This window comes from Gossypium raimondii, chromosome 13, assembly GCF_025698545.1.
Source record: "Gossypium raimondii isolate GPD5lz chromosome 13, ASM2569854v1, whole genome shotgun sequence".
Classification (NCBI taxonomy): Eukaryota; Viridiplantae; Streptophyta; class Magnoliopsida; order Malvales; family Malvaceae; genus Gossypium; species Gossypium raimondii.
In genome coordinates this window covers 33,497,481-33,521,325 of record NC_068577.1, presented here as the reverse complement: position 1 = coordinate 33,521,325, position 23,845 = coordinate 33,497,481, and the positions used below count along the sequence as shown (strand labels likewise).

Genomic DNA, 23,845 nt, shown 5'->3' with positions numbered 1-23,845 from the left:
CCAGAGGACGAGGTCAAAATATGGTTACAAATACCATAGCAACTGGTGTGAATCGAACTGAGGCTAGAGAGCCTGCCATTATTTATGTCATTAGAGGTTATGAGGATAAAGAAGCGTCCGATGCCATCGCATGTATTTTGCTCTAGTAGACATAGAATCCACCTATTCATATGTTACTCGTAATATGGGAATTCAGGGTAGATGAAACCGTTAATGAAGTTATCGAAGGACAATTTGTGGTAGTGAATAGGATCTTCGAAAAAAGTTATAGGAAGTTTAAGGAGAATAATAGTCAGAGTTGTGCAACAAAAGCATGATGGTTGGTTTAAAAGGAGAAATAACAGGTTGTGTGACTAAGGCCTTGTTTAGTATTGCTTAAAAAAACACTTTTGGAAAAAAAGTTGTACTAAATAAACTGCTTTTGACTGAATTTTTTTGGCTTTTTTTTAAAAGCAGAAGCTAAAATTTTTAGCTTTTCTTCTACTAAAAGCACTTTTGGTGCTTAATTACTTTTTCACCCCTCAAACAACATGGTATTTTTCCCTTTTTTCTCTTGGTGCTTAATTACAAATGTTTTAAATTATTAATTAAAAAAATTATTTTTTAAAATAATACAAATATGTTAATATCTAATTACAAATATTTAATGGTTATATTTAAATATTTAAAATATAGTTTATATATTCTAATTAAATTTTATAAATAATTAATATTTATTGCTTAAAATATTTAAAATTTGTATTTCATATATTAAAATATTAACAACAAGTTATAATAAATTATTTTTATATTCTTAATAAAATATAATAATATTAACTAATTTGAATAATATTTAAATAAATATTTGTTACTTGATAATACCATGTTTAAAATGGACATTTTATTTCTCAAAAACACTTTTTGACAGCAATGCTAAATACTCAAATCTTAAGCCAAACATTTCAAAAGTACTTCTCAAAATCACTTTTAAGAAGTATTTTTCAGTTCTTGACAAATCTTTCGACAATCTTATCAAATCTTAATATCAACCATTAATTCTTATGTAAAGGACCTAATTTAGGTGAATCGAATCAGGCATGAGGAATGTCGATCAGATTCCCGGTGAAAGGTGTGTGTCTTTTCCCAAGCAAATTGGTGGTGAACGCATGTAGGAATAGAGCTACATGGTCTCTCACACAGGCGTGTGGACCACACACCCCCCACACAGCCATTTGCCCTGGAAACCCTAAGCTTGTTTGTGAACCACATGACCAAGAGCCTTCCACACGGCCGTGTCTCCTCTGTAAATTATATTTTGCATTTTCCACATGGCCACAGCCTGTCACACAGCCCAGCCACACGGTCGTGTACCCCTTCCACACGACCTGACCACATGGTTGTGTGTCCCCTATTTTACAGTTTTGCCCATGAATTTATGATATGTTCAGTTTAGTCCTTGTATATGCCCTGAATTGTTTTTAGAGTTTTATTCACGCAATTGAGTCCTTGATATCATGCGATTGTGGAATTTGTAATTTAATGATTAAAGTTTTATGGCTATACCGTATGTGAAACATATATTACATGCTATTTTCTTTGTGAAACAGATAAACTGTTAGTGTTAATATTGTTACCACCTTATCGAACACCAATTAAATAATGTTAATTGCTAGTGATACATGTTAAGCATGATTACTGCTAGTTTCGGTTTATTCTATTACAGAGCATGTCATACTGCATTGCATGGAGTGGGATGATATATACGGAGGAAGAGCGACAGTTTAATAAGTGTGGTTCATACATGAACCAAGTGGAAGTTTGTTTAATCTGTAAATATGTTGTGCACCCACAACAAGTGGTAGTAACTGCAAATATGTGGTTTGATCACAAACCAAGTGGCAGCTTGCCTGCAAAAAATTTTATCTAAAAATACTGGTGGTTTACCCACAATTTTTACAAACCTAGTGGCAACTTTTGTTTGCAATTATGTTGTGTACCCACAACTTATGGTAGTTTATCTACAAATCAGTGGTGGTTAATCCACAACCGGAGTTAAAAGGCTAAATAAGTTCTAGGAAACTCATAATGTGGTGTGTAACGGTGGGGTAGGGCCTTTTTTGATGAACTGAAATTGCATTGTCATTCATAAGCATGTGCATATAAAACTGTGAATTCTAAAATATTATAGTGATGTTTTTCTGAAAATAGGCTAAGTTTTTCTTCTAAGATAAACAAACGTTTTAAAATTGTTGTTTTCAAAACCCCAATAACTTACTCAGCCATTTTGGTGGCTAATGTTATCTTTCGAATTCAGGTTTAACGTTGAGGTCGGGTTAGGGAGGTTACAAGACCCTTTACTATTTGGATTTAAAAATTTAGGTCCAATTGTTACCCCTATTAAAAATCTTCTATTAAATTCATTGGTATGACACTTTGAAATTAAAATAAATCACTTGATAGTCATGTAACAATAAAAATAACATTGAAAATGCTTATATAGATTTTTTTCTTAAAACATTCATTCGAACTTGTCGTGATAAAATAATTTTTGTTAGAATAGTGTTTTTAAGAAAAATTAACGTTAGCATTTTAATTGAAATAGTTAACAATATTAAATATTTAGGCTAACTAATGACATTATAGAAGTAGAAGGATCAAATTACGTAAAAATAATGTATATAGATTAAATTCCAAGTTTTAGCATAGTATAAGGGCTAAAGTGAAGTTTGATCATTGTCTTATAATATCAAAAAAAAAAAAAAAGCAAGGCAAACCTAAAAGAAATAAAAACTACAACCCTCCAGAAGGCCCTTAGGGAATCAAATTATATATAACCACGTAATGTTTTAATCGAAAATTTAATGATATTAACTATTTGGACTAATTAATAACATTATAAAACTATAGGGACCAAATTACATTAGAAATTAAAGTGTGGTGGTTAAATATCAAATTTAGGCATAATATAAGGGTTAAAACTAAAATTTAACCATTTTTTAAAAATTGAAAAAGAAAAAAAAAGAAAAGGTAAGCATCGATGTAAACCTAAAAGAAATGGGAAGCCACGTGTCGGACGACTCTTAAGGTATTCAAACTATATATAACGACATAATGTTTTAACTAAAAAGTCAATGACATTAACTATTTGGACTAATTAATAACATTATAAAAATATAAAGATTAAATTATTTTAAAAATTAAAGTATATAGAATATCAAATTTAAGCATATTAAAGAGACCAAAGGTGAAATTTAAACATTTGAAAGAGCATCGTAAGAGAGCCAACAAAAGGTTCTTTTATATAGGTATATAATATTAGAGGGACCAAAGGTAAAATTTAACCATTTGGGTAAAATGAAAAAACAAAGAGAGAGAAATTGGTGAGAGAGCCGCATGTCATCCGTAGAAAGGTCCAAAATTTTATATATAGGTATCTACAGTCGCCTGATTGATGTCACAATTTAACTCGACACTAATTCAATTGTACAATTACTAAAATATCCTTATTTTAAAGGACCATTATTTGAGTATTTTCATCTTTTTCATATTTTTATATAATATTCAAATAAAATAATTAAAAAACATTATTTAGAAACCAAACACAAGAACAACAATTTCTTATAGAAAACCCTGAACACTCAACTAATAATCATTTATTAATCTATTTTATAAATATAAAATATCTTCGTTGGACCACATTCGTGATAAAATCTAATATAAAATCTATTATAAACAATATTTCTTCATTACAAGTATTTTTGTTTATTTTAGTTAAAGGCTTACGAGTAATTTTAAATGCTGTAATCTATAGAGAAACTTGAGATTGAATAAAGAGGAGTGATTATTTTAAGCTAATTTTAGCAATTGATTTTTAAAATATATCAACTAAACTATTAATATTTCGGCTTTTCTATAATATTAATTATTATATCATGTACACGGCATGTGATGCTATATATTTATTTTAAATTTATTAAATAATGTAATTTTATTATTGTAGTTAATGAAAATAATAATATTTAAATTCTAGTTAAAATAAACTAATTATTTAAAAGAAATAAATATATTAATTGCTTTGATAATTAAAACATTACAACAATAAAAAAAATCAAACCATAGTTATAATGTAAAACAAAATAATAGTAAAATTCAAAATTTTTGAATAATTTTTTTGGCTAATAACCAAATGAAAATATCTAATTTATAGTGGTAAGTCGTAGTTTTATGTTATTAAAATACCAATGAAAATATAACTCAAAATTGAATTATATAAATCACTGTAAACCAATAATTGAATTATGCGGCTATAGTACGGGATTTTACAGGTCGTGTGCTGAAGTGTTTGCTGGGGTTTGAGTATGCTCGCTTTTGTCCTTGCATTGCTGAAGCTTATGCTATTCGGGAGGCACTTTCATGGTTAAAAGCGTTGTCTCTTGATAATGTACTCATTAAGTCGAACTGTTTGCTTCTTGTATCTGCTTTGTCTTACCCATTATCTGATGCATATCAATTAGGTGTATTGCTATAAGATTATTTGCTTATGAAAAATCATTTTCAGTATGTCTTTTTGTGGATTTGCTGGTGTTCCAATAAGGTAACCCATTCATTAGTGCAAATGGCCTTGTTATATGCAGACAGCACGGAATGAGATACTCTTCCCATTACTTCGTTTAATGAGAATTTTTTGTCTCGTGCCTAACGTTAGTATAATTGAAGATTGTGAATGATAGGTTTAGGAGTAAGAGGTGGGACTGTTGGCTTGGGTTTAGTAGTTCATATCCTCTTTCTGCTTCTTGTTTTTGTAACTTTCTCATTAATGAAGTTCCTTTTTTTTCCTAAAAACATGGATAAAAAATTTGATTTTAATTTTAATAAAATATTATATTATATTAAAATTTTAATAATAAAAATAAAATATTATTTAATATTAATTTAGTAATATGATGAATAATAAAAATATTTCGCTAGCTCAAAAGTTTCTATTAACTCAAAATAAATTACTTGATTTAAAGTGAAAGTATGATTTAACATAAATACAAAGTTTAATTTCAAATTTTCTACCAAAAGCTTAATAATAAAAATAAATTATTATCTTAATTGTATTTTTTAATAATAATCAAAGAAAATATTAATTGTGAACAACCTCCTGACCTAATAGCAAAAGCATTATGTTATAGGCATAAGAGTTTAGATTCAATATTAAGTAACCTTATTCTCCTCTCCAATTATAAAAAAATATAAAGAAGAAGTTAATTTAGGCTAATTTACCAAAAAAGCCACTTTTTTTAAAAAATTACCGAAATGGACCGATTTTTTAATTATTTACCGGAATGGGCCATTTTTCCCAAAATCGCGTCCACTTCAGCCCGATGTCAGGGTACGTGACAGGACATCGCGTCCACGTCAGCGCGACCTGCTGACGTGGAGGGAAATCGCCTCAAGGACGCGATTTCCTCCACGCCGCCAGTCGCTCCGACGTGACGCGATGTGGTCGCCAAGTGAATAAAGTGCTCAACGGTCAAAAATTGACCGTTGCCCCCAATGGTAAATTTTTTTTACTATATAAACCCCCACCCTCCCTTTTATTTTCACAAATAAATTCAATATCAATTTCCTTCAAAATTCTCTCAATTCCTTCAAAATTCTCTCAATTTTCTTCCAAAATTCTCTCAAACTCTCAAATTCCTTCCAAAATCCTCTCAATTTCCTTCAAAAATCTCCAAATCCATATTAAATTTTTTCCCATTAAATTTCATTTTTTAAGAAAATTTTAAAATTTTTATTTTTTAAAAATAATTTTAAAATTTTTAATATTTTCAACAATGACCGGATCATTGATTCGTTTTGATAGGAATCACATATCGGTGGAGCAAATGAACATGGTAAGTATTAAATTTAAATTTTAAATTTTATTTAAGATATTTTATTTATGTATTTTAGATATTTATTAATTTATTTTTGTTATAAAAGGTGAAGATCGGGTATTGACATGCAATATTCGAATATGCATGCTCCTCCATCACCGTTAGTAGAGAACTACTTATGGAAGCGGGATTTTGGCACGTGGCGATGGTAGGCGGGATGCAAGTTGGAGCCAAACCGATCAAGTCGTTGATCGAGAGGTGGAGACCGAGACGCACACATTTCATCTTCCATATGGAGAGTGCACTATCACTCTAGAAGATGTCCATCTGCATTTGGGATTGCTGGTGATCAGGCACCAAGGATCGGTCCGCCTAATCTAGCAATTGGGAGGCGGTGTGCTACGAGCTTTTGGGCGCCGTTCGGATAAAATGAATGGAGGTAAGGTGGAGATGGGTGGTTACGTGCCACCTTCCCTGTCTCAATCAAAATTCAACCGAAATTGAAAGAATCGATATGCTCGAGCATACATTCTTCAAATAATTGGAGGCTATCTCATGGTCGACACGTCACGCAGCTGTACATCTAAGGTGGCTGCTAAAACTCGTTGATTTTAGAGCAGCCGGTGAATTTAGTTGGGGGTCTGCCGTCTTGGCAACATTATATCGGAAGATGTGCGGGGCGACCAAACCGAGGAGAGCAAAAATCGGAGGTTGCCTGTCACTACTGCAATCATGGGCACGGTTTCGCTTTCCATTTCTACGTCCTCGAGTGAACCACCCATATACATTCCCACTCGTAACGAGGTAAATTTTATATTACATTTTGAAATTGTTATGTAGATTTTGTAAGAATAAAAGTATGCTAAAAATTTATTTAATTAGGTGGAACCATCCGGGAAGTTATCGTGGATTACCGACTGAACTTGAAGATATACGGCTTCTATTGGAGCAACGGTCGGAAGCAGAAGTAAGTATTATTGCAAATAGATATTTCCATCCATTCGCTAGTGGATTGATATTTAGTATTTAGTATTATGTATATATGTAATATTTCTATCATGTTCATGTAGTTTCAATGGACACCATACGAGGATCCGGCAGTCCGGGCAGTAATCCCGGAAGAGTTTTTACAAAATCCGAACGCTTGGCACGTGAAAGTGGTGTTGATCAACTATGCAACCGTGGAGCCCCACCGACATGCATGAGTCCTACGACGTTTGATGTAGACAACCGATCCTCGGACCACGAGGAGTTTGACGAGCACCACAAAATCGACCTTCGGTTGTTAGGTACGGATTGGCCTAGATACTGGTCAGTGTACATGGAAATGTGGGAAAATCGTAATGAATATCTACCTACTCGGGAACCAATCATCGTTCCCGAGTTAGCGTGCGTTCCAGAATACATGCCATGGTTTAGGGCCAATGGGAAGCCGTATTTACTTACGCCGGAGGAGAGGCGCGGGCCTCTAAATCCAAGGGGACAAGACCACGAGGCCAGCCCCCCAACGAGGCCCAGACATTCACCCTGTTCATCATCAGCGGCCATGCAATCACCGTCCCCAACGAGAGCACCGACGCAGTCACCTGACGCAGCAATTCAACAGATGATACCCACGCATTCACGTTTCCCTATGATGCCAGGTATGTTTCCTAGCCCTTATATGTACCCTAACCCGTACATGTATCCTTTTCCGAATCCTATGGCAGGTTGGAGCCAAATGCCGGATCAGCTCCATTTCAGAATGCCGAAGCGGACCACCGATAAGTAGGCCATCGGCGCAGGAGGGTCCCAAGGAGGCCATCGGGAGCTCTCATTTTACCAATCGCCAAGAACGCATGGCTTTCAAACTCCGTCATGCTCATGATGCAAACACCTCCACATACACTATTCTTTGAAGGTGGATCATCGTCCCAAGTCCGACAAGCGATGCCGAACCGAAGAACAACAATCACCACCGAGGAAGAACAACCGCCGGAAGCTAGAGGAAGGAGGAATCCGGCAGAATCACGACGGCCGCCATGTGGAACCGAATCCCCCGGTCATAGACATTGATTACCGTATTAAAAATTATCCTTTGATGTAATGAAATAGAAGTTTATGACGATGTAATACACATAGAAATTTTTCCGAGTTATTTTGACATTATTTGATTAAAAACCCTAACCCTAACCTAAATTAATTAAAAACCCTAACCTAACTTAATTTAATTAAAAACCCTAACCTAACTTAATTTAATTAAAACCCTAACCTAATTTAATTTAATTAAAACCCTAACCCTAACCTAATTTAATTAAAACCATAACCTAACTTAATTTAATTAAAACCCTAACCTAACTTAATTGAAATCCCTAAGCTAACCTAATTTAATTAAAACCTCAACCCTAACCTATTTGAATTAATGTAATAATTTTACCAACATAACTCAATAGATTTGACAATCTTACTAACCATTTCGAAATTGTAGTTTTACATAATGTTAGATTTCGTAAAATGTTTTGACCGGTAGTAACATTTAAGAAATTGTAGTAATTTGATAATTTTACCAACAATTAATACAATTATCAATTAATAATTGAATAAAAGGTAATTTCTTCTATAATTACATTCAACTATTGCGATTAGGGCATGATCGACTTGTATGGCTCGGGTTCCTACACCATCCGCACAACTTCGTTGATCGGTCGCTTTCTGGATATCCATATTGTTCCGTATTCTAGTGGAGAAAGGTCGACCCTTCTGACCATGACGCAATTCTCTATCCGTAATGACTTAAAAGGAGCAATGAGATACAGGTGGCCGCCACGTTCATCTCGGGACCGGTGGAAAACGTGTCTCTATCGTTGTACATGTTTTCTAATTTGTACACTTCGTCCACATAACTCAGCGGATCCAGACGGAGTTTCGACAGCTCCAATAACATGAGCGCATGGATAACGGTGCATCGAACTTCCCATCCACAAGTCCTGCTTTCGCAAGTGTACACGATATTGCCCGCCAACAACGCCTTGGTGCGGTATGTCGAACTCCGTCACGCGAAACCATAGATTGTCTCGATCGTGACACACGTGCATGATATTTGCCCTCGCCGCTTTGTTAATTTCTTGAACTATCTTATCGCACCATACATGCCCACCCCGCATCCGCCCGCATAAGTTTCGCTTTCGTTTTGGAAATAGCGCCGTAAACGGAAATATGTCTCTCGCACAACCGCCAAGTATCGGTAGATGGCGCGTTCCTTTAAGAATGTAATTTATGCATTCGCCAGTTCGACGTCATATGGCCATATCGTAGGCCTCCGTCGTATGCTTGTGCCCACTGTTCGAAACGTATGTTGCACAGGTAGTCCGCCCCTTCTTCATTTTGGGATCGCAAGATTGCCAACATCTCGTGAAAACGATCTTTATTCATTTCATACCCTACCAATATAAGAACATAGCGAATATTTTATACCCCTTCTACTAATAAAACTAATTCAATTTGACAAACGAAATAATACAGTTATACAGTAAATACCCATGTTGGTCACTTGTCGTCGTTCGGTCTTAGATGGATATTGCCTGTAGTAGTTCGAAGCAACGTGTCTCAGGCAATATCTATGGTGTGTACGCTGCCACAAGCTTCCATCTCGATCAAATGCAGCTAGTATACCGGCACCCCGATCTGAAATAACACAGATATCAAGTTGGGGGCACACATGCCTCCTTAACCTAGAGAGAAAGAAATCTCAGTCATCAGACGACTCCCCCGGTGTTATTGCATATGCAATTGGAAGAATTCTCCAACCGCCGTCCTGTGCCACTGCAACTAATAGCCGATGAGTGTACCTACCGAACATGAAGGTACCGTCAATTTGTACCAACGGCTTGCAGTACGGAAATACGTCTCGGCATTGCTTAAAAGTCCAAAATAGGCGTTTGAACACTTGGCATCCACGTAGCAATCGGTCGTTGTAGTACGCATGTTCTGTTTCAAGGTCTGTAATGGCACCTGTGACGTATCTCTCTAGCACCTGACACCATTGCCATATTTCATTATATGAGGCGTCCCACCCACTATGTATCTTCTCCAATGCCTTTTGCTTAGCTATCCAAGCCTTGCGGTAAGAGGGCGTGTACCCCATTTGGCTACGGATATTGGCAATTATCACCGGCACAGAAGTCCGAGGATCTCGCTTTTATCGTAGGCGATCAAGCTAGCCAACATAGTGAATCCATTTTCGGATGATCTTCAAACACCTACAGAGGGAGGAGTACATTAAGTAATGCAACATTGGAAAATAAAATATTATTCGCACATTCAATCATCGTACTGCAGACATGTATGTGGACCTTTGTACTTTTGATCTCCCACAACCTCGTCCTCTTCCTTAACGAGGCGACGATTTTCCATGAACATGTGCCGCCTTGCACCGCACACTTCGCCTCAAACTTATCAGATTTTGATTTAACGACGTGGTAATTAACGCCGTTTTTGATGCTATGCTGTTTCAAAGCACCAATAAAACTATCCTTATTGGTAAACTGATTACCAACTTCAAGTTCTCCGAGATCTACCCCCGAACTTGTACGATCGCGCACCCGATGTGGTAGATCTGGAAACTCTAATGCTTCATCTGCTGACAGATCGACATTATGCATGTGGGCTGGAGGTGAGTATGCTCTGAATCGTGGATTTTCTTCATCATCTGCACTCATATCACCATCTTCACCTTCTGTTGGAATAGGCTTTGGTTCAGAAAATAATCCCACCTCTGTACCATCCGGCCCGGGCTCTCGAGGTGGATCCACATCGGAGTCACCTTCTAACCCACAATCATCTGCAGCGTACGACGTCCCCTCACCAGTTGATGTCGTAGGTAGTACGTCATCCCTTCTTCTGGGCATTTGATAAAGTCCCCAATTGGATGTAGATTGCCATCCAGTAGAACTTGATACAGTTCCCCAGCTCGTATTTCCAGCGTCAAACGTCGAGCCACCGACGTACATGTCCCATCCACCAACAGAGTGTCTTGGGGGGGATGTGCATTCGACACCGCTACCGAACATGGGCTGTTCCATATTTTGTAACACGCTAACCGAGTGTCGGCCAGGGGTCGTGTATACATCTCGAACACCGGACGGAAGTACATCAGTTGGCGACGTAAATTGTACATATAACTCAATATAAGTTGCTCCGCTAGCAAGATGAGTCTGCACCATTGCCTCCAAGCTACGAGCACCTTTTATGTCGAATGAGTCATATGTCACCGGATCAACAGAAGAACAAAATCGATACGTCATTGACAGAACTTTCATTGGCGTGGTTCCGAAGATTTTACGCCTAATTCTTTTACTTGAGTTCTGTCAAATCTATGTTTTGGCTAAATGACAATGCACCGTATTCTCCGACAAAAACAACACCATTCTCGGTGTGGCAAACCTCACCATCGTAGTAAATAACAGCACTAATACGTTCACTCATTTTGAAACTCTAACTTTCTTAGCCTCTCTAAAATGTTTCTGCTGTGAGTTATGCATTCTAAGAACATTTTCTGTCTAATTTATAGCATCAGCCCAAACTTGCTACTGTAGCAAAATCGCGTCCACGAGGGCGCGATTTGACACTATTTGCTCAGAAACGTCAAAAAAAATTATTTTCTACATGACCAACTGTAGCGATATCGCGTCCACGACGGCGCGATTTCACAATTTCTTCTCATATAGCATCCTGGTATCAGCGATTTTATACTATTTGCTCAGTAAAAGTCAAAAAAAAATTATTTCTTACATGACCATCAGAGCGAAATCGCGCCCACGAGGCCACTATTTCACAATTTTTCTCAAATAGCATCCCGGTAGAAGCGATTTCCACTATTTGACCAGATACGCCAACTCGAAAAAAATTTTCGACACCCTAACCCTAAAAAGCCCGCACCCTAAACCCTAAAAGCCATAAAACCCAAACGTAAATCAAGATCAAAATCGCGTCACGTCGGTAGCGATGTCGAGTGCGATGACGGGACGCCAGCGTCACGTCGGTAGCGACTGCCGACGTGAGGGAAATCGCTTCAAGGACGCGATTTCCTCCACGCCAAGAAGTCGCTACCGACGTGACGCTGATGTCTCGTCACATACCCTGACATCGCGCTGACGTGGACGCGATTTCGGGAAAAATGGCCCATTCCGGTAAATAATTAAAAAACTGGCCCATTTTGGTAATTTTTTTAAAAAAGTGGCTTTTTTTGGTAAATTAGCCGTTAATTTAATAATATAATAGATTTTACCTTAAAAAATTGTTGCATACACATTAATAAAATAAACAGTAATGTAAAACATTTAATTAAAAAATAAATAAATAAGATACATTTAGGATCCTTATTTATTTTTATATTTTGATAAGTTAGAATTTATAATATCAAAAATAAAAATGCTATAATAATATTTATCTTTTGAGTTGTTAACTATGAATTATCTTGTAATTTAGAATTTAACAGTAATTAAAATCAAAAGGTTCATAATTCATAAATATAAGAATTTTTAATATTAAAATAAATAAAAACTAAATGCCAATTTTAAGCTTTTTGACTCTATATTTTACTTTTGTTCATAGATTTTTATTTTAATATTTCAAAAGAAAGTTATATTTTGATAATGAAAACTATTGCTAATGTATTAAATAATAAAAGTATTATTAAATATAATATAATATTAAAATAATAATAATATAGTAAACATTAAACATATTCAATATTAATGAAAATTTATTTTTTCATGATGAAAACAAAACCTATCAAATAATACTAAAAATTTATGCGAAATAAATTTAAAAAATTCAGCTTCCTAAAAATAAATTAAATTAGGACAAACTAAAATATTCAACTTTCTCAAACAATAAAAACAAAAATAATATTACAAAAACATTTAAGGTTCTCAATCTCCATCATCTCAAAATCAAATCCCGAAAAATTTTGTTGCAATCAATATAGTAAATCAATATAAGTCTATTTAGAATCATCCTCTGGATTCTTATTTGTCAACCTTGTTTAATTTCTATTATTTTATTTTGGCTTTTGTTCTTTCATTCAACTTCACAAGAAAAAGAAATGCTAATATCAATATATCAAAATAATAATAATAATAATAATAATAATAATATTTAAATTAAACATATCAAATTATGATGAAAATTAAACTTTTTCTTTTTGTGATTGAAAGAAAACTTATCAAATAATACTAAAATTAATTTTGTCTCTAAATGTTACTTGAATAAAATTGCCTCCCTAATTCATCTATTTATTGGTAACACTATTTAATTAATAATAATTATAAATAAATATAATTTAATATAGATTCGAAATCTAATTAAATGGTAATATGCGTAACACTAATAATAAAAATTATTAATATAATAATTATAATTATTGTTATTTTATATTAATAATAGTTTTTGTTATGATCATATAATAATTAATAGTATACGTAATATCTATATATCATTTATCTAAAGGATTTATTATTTTAATTTATCTAATTAGATTCAATGTTTTAATAGTTAATTAATATTACTCTTATTATTATCATATAATAATTAATATTATATTAATAATTTATTATTTTAATGTCAATTTAATAATAAAATGAAAAATAAAGGATATTCTAATCAATTCAAAATTTCTCTAAACTCGTGTTTATATGTATACATATATTATAAATTCTTTAAGTGTGTGATTGGGTTGGTTTACGAGTCACTAGACACCAACTTAATCAATAAAATTACTAAGATATCCTTACATATTTTAAATAAGTCATATTATTATGAGCGTACTTTTATCTTTTTTTTCAAAGAAACTAATAAAAATTACAAATGTTAAAATTTGAACCTATACCGCTAACATCTATAATATCTTTTTTACTACTCCAACCAAAGTTTTATTTTGATATTTTATATATATCAATGTTATTACACAATTTTTCACTCACATCAAATATATACAGAAAACCTCAATAAATGAATATTCAATAAATTAATAATCTCGGTTAAATAATAATTTTTTGGGTCCCGACTTGAGCCAAGGGATAAAATAATAATCTCGCTAAATGCATAAGATAATAAATTTTAGAAAAATCCTTAAGGGCCCAATGAAAATATAAAATAATAATTCATTAAATATATTGAAAATTTTATATGCAGATAAAAACTAAAGTGCTTTCTAGAAAACTCTTATTTTTTCAATTTTATTCTTTGCTAAAATATGCATCTATAGTTAACTACTTCTTCTTTACATGTGAATCAAATACAATTTCATCTTTTAACTTTTAGAAGGGCATAAACCAAATGTGGTATATTCTTCTTGTGTTGTATTAAATAATTCTTCAAGGTATCCACAACTAGAAAAACCTCTTTTGGAGAAACATGTGACAAAACACTACTGTTATCTGGATCTTGCTCCTCATCAGCTAGCACATCCATTACTCCTTGAATAATTTCTTCATCCGTAGGTGATTCCATCAAAGATTCATTTTCACTTGGATAATTCAAAATCTGCTTAACATCCATGACATTTCTATAGTGTAAATCAGAAATTACTTATTTTAATCTATGAATGCCTTCAATATCACCAATTTCTTGTTCGAGAGGCATATCCTCCTCGGATCGAATTTTGCAATGTTGGAAACAATTTACAATAGTTGTAGGCTTCACATCAATATTCCAGGCAACATTAATAAAATGGATTGCATCTAATATATTAATCTTTTCAGGATTTATTTCTCCTTTCTCGTAACTTTCCAAGATGCTAGAATAAAAGCGACGCCGATAATAAATCTTAACTACTCTAATAATTCCAGCATCGCGTAGTTGAATTTTTTATGTTGAACTTGGAGGCAAAAAGAATAATTCAATGTTTCTCAAGCCTTCAATAACCTTGGGATGGGCTGAGCAATTGTCTACTATAAGCAGCACCTTTCTACCAGTCATTTTAGCATCAAACCAGCAAACAAAATCTTGAAAAAGTAATCCAGTCATCCATGCTTTTTTGTTGGCTCGATAATGATAATTAAGATTGTCAATATTCATATGTTTAAAGCATCTAAGATTAGCAAACTTACCAATAACCCAAATAGGTACTTTATCTGAACCATCCCCATTGCAACAAACCACAACAATAAGTCTTTCATTCTCCTTTTTTCGTCCTTATAATTGCTTTGTAGCCAATTAATGATCTGTCTGCAAACAATAAAATAAGCCTGTTTCATCCATATTATAGATATCCTTCCAATAAAAAATTTCCAATTTAGCTCTTGTTTGAGGTAAAACATCTTTAATATTCTCCATAACAACTAAACCGCTTTCAACAAATCTTCTATAAGGCTTAATTTCATGTCTTGTCTTGAACTGTTCTAGCCAACCAATTGAGAAGTTGAATTCGGAATTTGCATCACCATGCATTTTCTACAGAAACTCTTTTGCTTTAGTTTAAATAATTTCTCCAGTCATGTTTACTTTCTCTTGATATTGGAGAAACCACTCATACAATACTTTCTCTAATTCAGGATATTTGGCTAATTTGTGCCTTTTAACATTGCTATTCTTTATCTCTTTTGACAAATAGTCAAATGACCTTTTAAAAGTATTTGATATTGTTGATTGGCTAACAGAGAGATCAAATGTTTGTTGAACCCACTGTTGCAAATCTTTTTTACTTGAAGAGGGATGCTCATTTTTGTACTTACATAATGCTTTTCTCATCTCATCTGTCAATGTAGACTTTTTTACACCTTTCAAATGGAAAGCCATAGAGGAAAAGATTATATGAATTACGATATTTTGATACGTACATGTGTTTATTTATAATAAAATTTTTAATCTATCCAATGAATATATATGTATTGGATTTTGAAACATTAACTCTTTGTTATTTTTGGTTACATGAACCAATTAATTAACTTTTTTTTTGTTACACAAACCAATTTAACTTTGATTCACTGCACCTACATGCATATTGAATTTTGATAAAAAACCCATGCATAAAGTATGAAATATTCTCTAAATTAATAAATATTAATTCATCGATAAATTAATAAATTATTCACTTATTGATAAACTAATAACCTCGATAAAATAATAACTTTGATATTATTTTATAGGATTTTACTGTATATATAAGAAGGAACACAAGCCAATACGAAGATATTGAGTTCTAAATTAATTCTTTGAGGTCTAAAATGTTTCCTTTTTGATTATATTAATTATTTTGATATTACATTTAATTGTATTAAACAATTTATTTAAATTTAAATTTGAATTTATGGTAATTAATATTATATTAATTATTATTGTCTTTGAATTCTAAAATAAATATTATCTTTTTTATATTCACGTTTTATTTTTAATAAATACATAATTTTAATTATGAAAACCACAATTTTATTAATATTAACAACTATACAAAATTCTATTTAATTCTTTTACTACAAGTACTTAATAAATAAAAGAATTCATTACCACAAGTATTACAACTATTTTCTTTTAAAAATTCCCTTCTTACACAATTATATTCTTTAAGTTCCAAATTTTTTTTCTTTTTACACCATTTTACTTATTATTTTAATAATCAAATTAAATTTGTTAAAAAAAACTACATATTTGAGTTATTTTATGAACCCAAAGTTGGGCCATTCTATTTTCTTTTGGGTTCATTGATAGGCCTAATAAAGAAGCTAAGAGGAATGGAGTCATCAGTGTATGGAAGTGCAAGTCAGGGCCAGAGTTGAGAGTAATGAATCTTAGTTTTAAGGGCTAGATTTTGTCAATTAACACCAAATAATGCCCAATGTCTTACAGTCTTGTCCAATTCTTTTATCAATCATCTTCAAATTATCAACAAACAAAGCCCAATGGTGGGGTCGATGGGTCACTCAGAAAATACGAAAAGTACAACATACCAATAAACAAGCAACAACAAATCAAAATCTTTATATTCAACACGTATATTCAATCTTTTTTCGACATTTTAACTCTATCTCCATATATGCGTTAAACATGTCAAGAAAAATAAATAAAGAGTGGGGGCTACCTACACCTCTTCATGGTTGAGCCGAGATTGAGGCTCCCTTCAAAAAAAAATTTATGTCCAAATTCGTATTTTTGGATAACAAAACTAATCTCAATCCTTTCTCTATAAAATATGGAGAAAAACTTATTACATTATATGAAGTGTGCCTCATATTTCGTTCGAAACAGAGTCGACATCCTGACAATGAAGAGCATACGTCTTAACGACACGATACACAACATCCCGACAAGAAGAACTTGTCCTAACGATGTGACAAGTGACGTTTCAACGAGTTGATAGCAATGTCACGACGTGGCGGTCTTGTTTCCCACTCAACTAGGTTTCTTCTACTAGTTAAACTCTGCTATTTTTTCCCAGTAAAACTCTAATAATTCTAGGATTGTCACGCCCTAAAATATAGGGGATTAATCGTAATGAATAGACAATAAAATATGGGCTAAATGGTTAAGTGTTTAGGGCCTATCCTAAAGGCCTTAGGTTCAAGCTTAGTTCCTCCCCCCCCTTTTTTTTAATTTTTAGCAACCTATGAATAAAATCACATTAAAACAAATATTATTTGGAGTAAAAATTGAATAAGATATAGGCAGCAACCTAATGGTTAACACGCCACTCTCCCCTTTGGATACCCAAGTTTGAACCACACTTTTCCCCTCCCATTTTTCTTTTAATTTCACCCAAAATTTGGGGAAATTACCTTTTTACCCCTACAGATTTACAAACCCTAGCTATTTAGTCCTTCCTACTCCTATTTGGATTAGAATAACAATCTTTTTCACAATTCTAGTAAAATTTCTCTTCATCCTCTATTTATTTCTTCCTCTTTCCTTTTCCACCTCTTTTCTCTCATAATTGTAGTATGTTTCCATCCTTGAACTATTGATTATTTTCTTTCTCGTATCGGACCAACCCCTCACACGACCATGTGCCCTAGAAACCTTAGTGTAGTTCGTGAACCACATGGCTTAGACCCTTCCACACGGCCTACCACACGACCTTGTCTCCTTTGTAAGTTATTTTTGCATTTGTCACACGACCACAACCTGTTACACAGTCATGTAACCCTTCCACATGGCCTATAGCACCCCACATAGCCTGGCCACACGACCGTGTGACCTCTGTTTACAGTTTTGCGTAGAATTTTATGAATTGATCAGTTTAGTCCTTGAATAATCCCTGAACTATTTTTAGTGCTTTATTTCATTAAATTGAGTCCTTGATAATATGAATAATGTTGGAATACATTATCTAATTGATTGAATTATTACTGTATATGCATGATATGAAATTATTACATGTTTACTATATTGTAATTCTGATGATCTGTTTACATTTTCTATACCACTGTGATTACTGGTTGCATGACATACATGCCTACCGTTACTGTTAAACCGAACTCATGTTAAGCGAGTTTATTGTTACTGTAATGATCTGTTATAAGTATGATAATTGCTATTGTTTATACTTGTTATAAGCATGTTATTACTATCGTATTAATCTGTTACAACATGTCATGTTGCATTGCATGGGGTGGGATGATATGAACGGAGGATGTGTTAGTAGCTTGTCTGCACTGTTTAGTGGTTAATCCACATCCTATTAGCAACTTTTATTTACACCGAATAGTGGTTTATCCACATCGTTTTAGTAACTTTTATCGGTACCAATTTGTGGTCTATCCACACCGTACTAGCAGTTCATTTGTAATGTTTAGTGGTTCATCTACACCGTGGTGTAAAGGTAGAGAAGTTCTAGGGAACTCCTATTATAGAGTGTAATAGAGTTGGGTAGGACCTTTTCTGTTAAATTGAAACTGCATTGCACTCATCAGCATGTACGTACAAAATTGAGAATTCTGAAATGATATTGTTTTGAATTGATCCGAAATAACGATACTTTGAATTATTATTTGATGATGATTACTTTTACGCCTTATTATTATTTAGTATATGATATATGTTGTTTGCAATGATTTATTTTGTGGTGGAACTCACACTGAGCATCATAGCTCACACCCTTTTTATTTCCATCTCTATAGATAATCCACCAAGTTAGGACATGGGCACGACATTCGGAGGGTCTCAGCTCGAAATGTTTTATTTTTATTAAAGTACTTTAGGATTATTATTTGATATTGTTATTCAAATACTGCATTACTTTATTATTAAACTGTGACATAGGACTTGGATTTTGGTTTTATATAACATGCATTTCATTTGATTCGATTTTAGGACATCAAAATATAAATATTAATTAATTATGTATGAACTTGGTTTTTATTAAAGATACAAGCTATTATCACTTTTCCGCTGCTAGATTTAATTTAAGATTTTAAGTAACGAAAAAATAGGAATTTAACTAAGTTTATTTTTTAAAGAGAAGTAGACATAGTTACATTGCTAATCTAAATCAGTTTTTGGATAACTCGCGAGCTTTTATGAAAATAGTTTAAGTTTTCTTCTGAAATAAACAAATATTTTAAAATGACAGTTTTATAAACTTCGATAGCTTACTGGGCCATCTCGGTTACCAATGTAATCTCCCAAATTCGGGCCTAACGTCTAGGCTGGGTTGGGGTGGTTACAAGGATATTTCTAATCAGATTAGTCACAAATTTTAGCCTATAAATAGGGATTTTAGCAATCTTAGAGAGATTGATTGAATAACATAATTAAGAGAAAGTTTGTGGGAATTTCAAGAAAAATTTGTATTTCGGGCTTGGGGTTTGTTTTTTTTCCTCCATCTTGTACTTCCCTTTCGATTCTTTCTGTTTTAGTCAAGTTTTTCTTTGTCCATGATTTTTTTATCCTTTTCGGAGGGGTTTTTCCACTTAAATATTTGTGTCCAATTTTTTTCGTTTCTCGTTCATGTTTGTTGCATAATTTGGGTTCAACCCAACACATTAATAATTTATTTCACTTTAATTTCTTAATACATCTTTTTTAATTAACATTTATTTTCTAACTAGTTTTCTTTCTCACATGCCTTGCATGTAGGGGTGAAGTGAAAAATTATTTTTTGGGATCGAAATTGAGTTACATAATTTTATGAGAGTTAAAATGTAATTTTAAATTTTGTATTAGCTTATATCTTTATAATTTTGAAGGATTAAATTAAAATTTATCATTTTTAGGATTGAAGTGCAATTTTACCATTTACTAATATATAATTTTATAAAATTTAAGGAATCAAAATGATATATTTTTTCATTTTAGGCCCCTAGCCTTGCCATCCCTCCTTGCACGAAATTATACACAATTTTTTTATAAATTAAAATGAATAAATATATAACATATATAATACAAATAATATTTAAATAAATAAAAAATTGAAATCATTATTCTAAATTAACAATAAAATAAAATACCTAGTAAAAAAATAAAATATTGAATCTTATAGAAAGTTCAAAATTATAATACGAAGTAAAAAATAACAATATGTGCTATTTCAAAATAATTTATCTTTGAATTTTATCACACCATCATTCAACATCATTACTTGAAATTTAGTTCTTTGAAATAATCCAATTCCAATGTAAAATCAATATTGATCTAAAAGATCAGTTAAACATTGAATTGATATATAAAACTTTTGAAAATAATATAGAATTTTAGAACTATATTAGAAAGTAAATTATAACATTAAATTTAAAGTAAAAAAAACAAAATGCAACAATTATAATGATGATTTATGATAAACAGGAAAAATATTTACGTTAAATTGATAAACACATTAAATAATAATGAATAAAAATTATTGAAATATTATACTATGAATCCTTTTTAATTTTTCTTTCTAATCTTCCTCTCATTTGTTTACAACTTTAAAAATAATAAATAAATAAAATCTAAAGAAGAAAGTATAAAAGATTGTTTGCTTCGTTCAATACAAACAACTTATCAAAAAAATTATATTATATTATCTAATCATTAATTAAAATGATCTTACATATCTCTCCGTTGACATTATCGTTCGAATATGATTCGCTTCAAAGAACATTACAAAAAATTTGTTATTTTAGTCATTGCTGTTATATGAGTTGTCAATTTTAGTCACACTCGTTAAATAAGTTGTTAATTTTAGTCACACTACCGTTAAAATGGGTTTGATCACCAAACAAAATATTGACATGGCGTGGTATAATAACAAAATTAGCCCTCAATGTTTACCCTTTTGTTAAATTTTTTTGTTGGTGAAAAGAAAAGATGAATTACATCAATTACATAAAAGTACCATTAACTTTATCTTTTTGTAAAAATTCTAAGATTTCATTGGGTGCTTCATCAAAGACCTATAAGGTTGATTTCCAATTCAAGCTAAGTTTAGCAAGTCGATCTGCCACCTAGTTCTGCTCTCTTGGTATGTGATTGATCTTCCATTGTCTTTCAGACTTCATAATATGTTAAGTCCTTCTAAGCACAGTAATCCCTGGATCCTCCAATCCCAAATCAGTCAAGGCTTGGACTACTTCAAGGTTATCAGTGTGAATTATGGTTCTTCTGTATCCTTTATTAAGTAAAATAAGGATCCCATCTAGGATACCCCAAACTTTGACCTCAAACGGTGAACAGACACCTAAATAGTGACTGAATTCCACAATCCAATTTCCATCTTATTGCAGCATAACCAGTTTCTCTCGCCACAGCATCATCAGTGGACTAAAGTACCCATGTATTATCAAAAATATTAACAGGGTTCAAGTTGGAAACATTGCTTTTGTATCCACTAAAGTATGATTCAAATTGGCGAGCCCAGCTAATAGAGACTTTCGCCACTTCAGTTGCCGGCCAAGAAATATTCTGAAAGATAAAGAGATTCCTATTCTTCCAGATATGCCAAGCAATTAATCCAAAGAGGCACGACCAAGTGACTCCACTATCCTACAATCTCACATTGCAAAAAAGGTTAGATGAAAGCCAAACTTGGAATGAGTCAGAAAAGAACCTTTGCTTTAAATGGTTTGGAAGCACATGCATCTATACATCCTTCGCTGCCAGACAATCAAACTCATGTTCACACATAGTGCAAGAATTCCTTTGACCAATCCCTCTCATTGTATGCTCTGAATTAGTAAGAAGACTCTGCTTAAAAGCAAGCCAAAGAAAAAATCTCATTCTCTGTGGACCCTGATATTTTCCAAATAGTCTTTTAATTCTCCTCTTGAAAACTCCAAGTGTCTTCTTTTAAAGTCCAGAAAGCACTACAAACTGAAAAGGCATCTGGCATCGATCGAGCTCATATCACCTTGTCCGCTTCTGAGTTTGGATGAGGAGGAGGGATACTAATAATTCTATAAATCACATCTTCAGACAGCCAGACACGAAAAAAAATCCAAGTTCTAGCTTCCATCAGAGTTGACCAACTCCTTAACAAAACAATCCAAATCAAGGTAGTAGAAGATGGAATTTTTTTAGAGTAAATGGCCCATACTTGGGATCCAAGAATCATTCCAACAACGAAAACTTGCGCCATCTCTAATAGCCCAAGCTAAGTTTTCACGTAGTAACGACCATATCTTAGAAAGAGACCGCCATAAATGTGAGCACTGACTCCTATTAATAGTCTCTGGGATCTACTCTTTCCATCCATACTTAGATTGAAGGATGTGAACCCATAAGGCATTACTCTTCGAGACTAAATTGAATCCAATCTTCATAAGAAAAGACATGTTTTGATCACTCAAGTGCTGAAACCCCATCCCACCTCGAGACTGTGGTTGGCATATAGAGTCCCAACCCACTAACAACATTTTTGGGTGACCATCAGCACAACCCTAAATAAACCATCTGACCAATCTTCTAATTTCTGCACAGACTCCTTTAGGTATCAACATCGACTGCATAAAGTAAGTAGGAATAGAAAGTAGTATTGATTGGGCCAAGGTGATTTTTCCCGCTATGGACAACATCCTCACATCCCAATTGTGAAGCAATAAGTGCCAAGATTTTGAACCTCCTGAAAGCCGAATATTTGAACAATCTGGTTGCGAACATCATTATTAATACCTTTAGAAAAGTAAATATTACTTTTTCTAGTACTAATTCTGTGACCCTAAATCTCGCAAAACCGATTTAGAATGTTCTTCAATAAACGCGCTTGATCAAATTAAGCTTTGCAAAAGATTACCAAGTCATCGGCAAAAAACAGATGGGAGATTGTTGGACCTGTTCTTGAAAGCTAAATAGGTTCCCACCTACCAATATCAATATCCGACCGAATAATATGCCCCAACCAATCCATGCACAACACAAAAAGATAAGGCGATAAAGGACACCCTTGGCGGATTCCTCTAGCTGGCATTATCACTTTCTATAGGAATTCAGGTATCCCAATAGCCGTTAAAGAAGCACATATAAAGTCCTAACTAACTTTTTCATATGCTTTCTCCAAATCCAACTTAATAGCCATCCAATTTTTCCCATTTCGCTTGTAGCGCATAAAATGTATGACTTCTTGTGCTAAAATGATATTATCGGATATGTTCTGACTAGCTATGAATCCAGCTTGTTCTTGGGAAATAAGGTTGGGGAAAACCAACTTAAATCGTTTAGCAATCACTTTCATCAACAATTTATATAGAATAGAACATAAACTGATAGGACGAAACTAACTGAAATTATCGAGACAATCCTTTTTGGGGATTAAAATAATCAGAGTATTATTAAAATCCTGCTCAATTGGTTGCCCAGCAAAAACTCCCTTAACCCAATTGCAAATATCATTACCAAGAATATCCCACTGGTTTTGGAAGAAATGAGCATGATAGCCATCACTTCCGGGAGCTTTTAAAGGCGCCATGTCAAATAAAGCCCTTTTAATCTATTCATTTGTGATTAACTCCTCTAAGAAAGCAATCTCTGAGGGGTTTAGACATGGAAAACTAATATTGGGAAAGTCCCCCAAGGCCTAAGGCACTTCACCATAAAGTTTCTCAAAGAAGGCTATTGCT

General features: G+C 33.1%; 1 protein-coding gene across 1 annotated transcript; it reads left to right on the top strand.

The window, feature by feature from the left end:
- The first annotated feature begins 6,426 nt into the window (after window positions 1-6,426).
- On the top strand, window positions 6,427-7,048 carry LOC128036175 (protein MAINTENANCE OF MERISTEMS-like). Its single transcript, XM_052627070.1, has 3 exons — window positions 6,427-6,647; window positions 6,726-6,810; window positions 6,914-7,048. The coding sequence occupies exons 1-3, from the start codon at window positions 6,514-6,516 to the stop codon at window positions 7,046-7,048; spliced, it is 354 nt and encodes a 117-aa protein (XP_052483030.1). The 5' UTR covers window positions 6,427-6,513.
- Window positions 7,049-23,845: the final 16,797 nt, after the last annotated feature.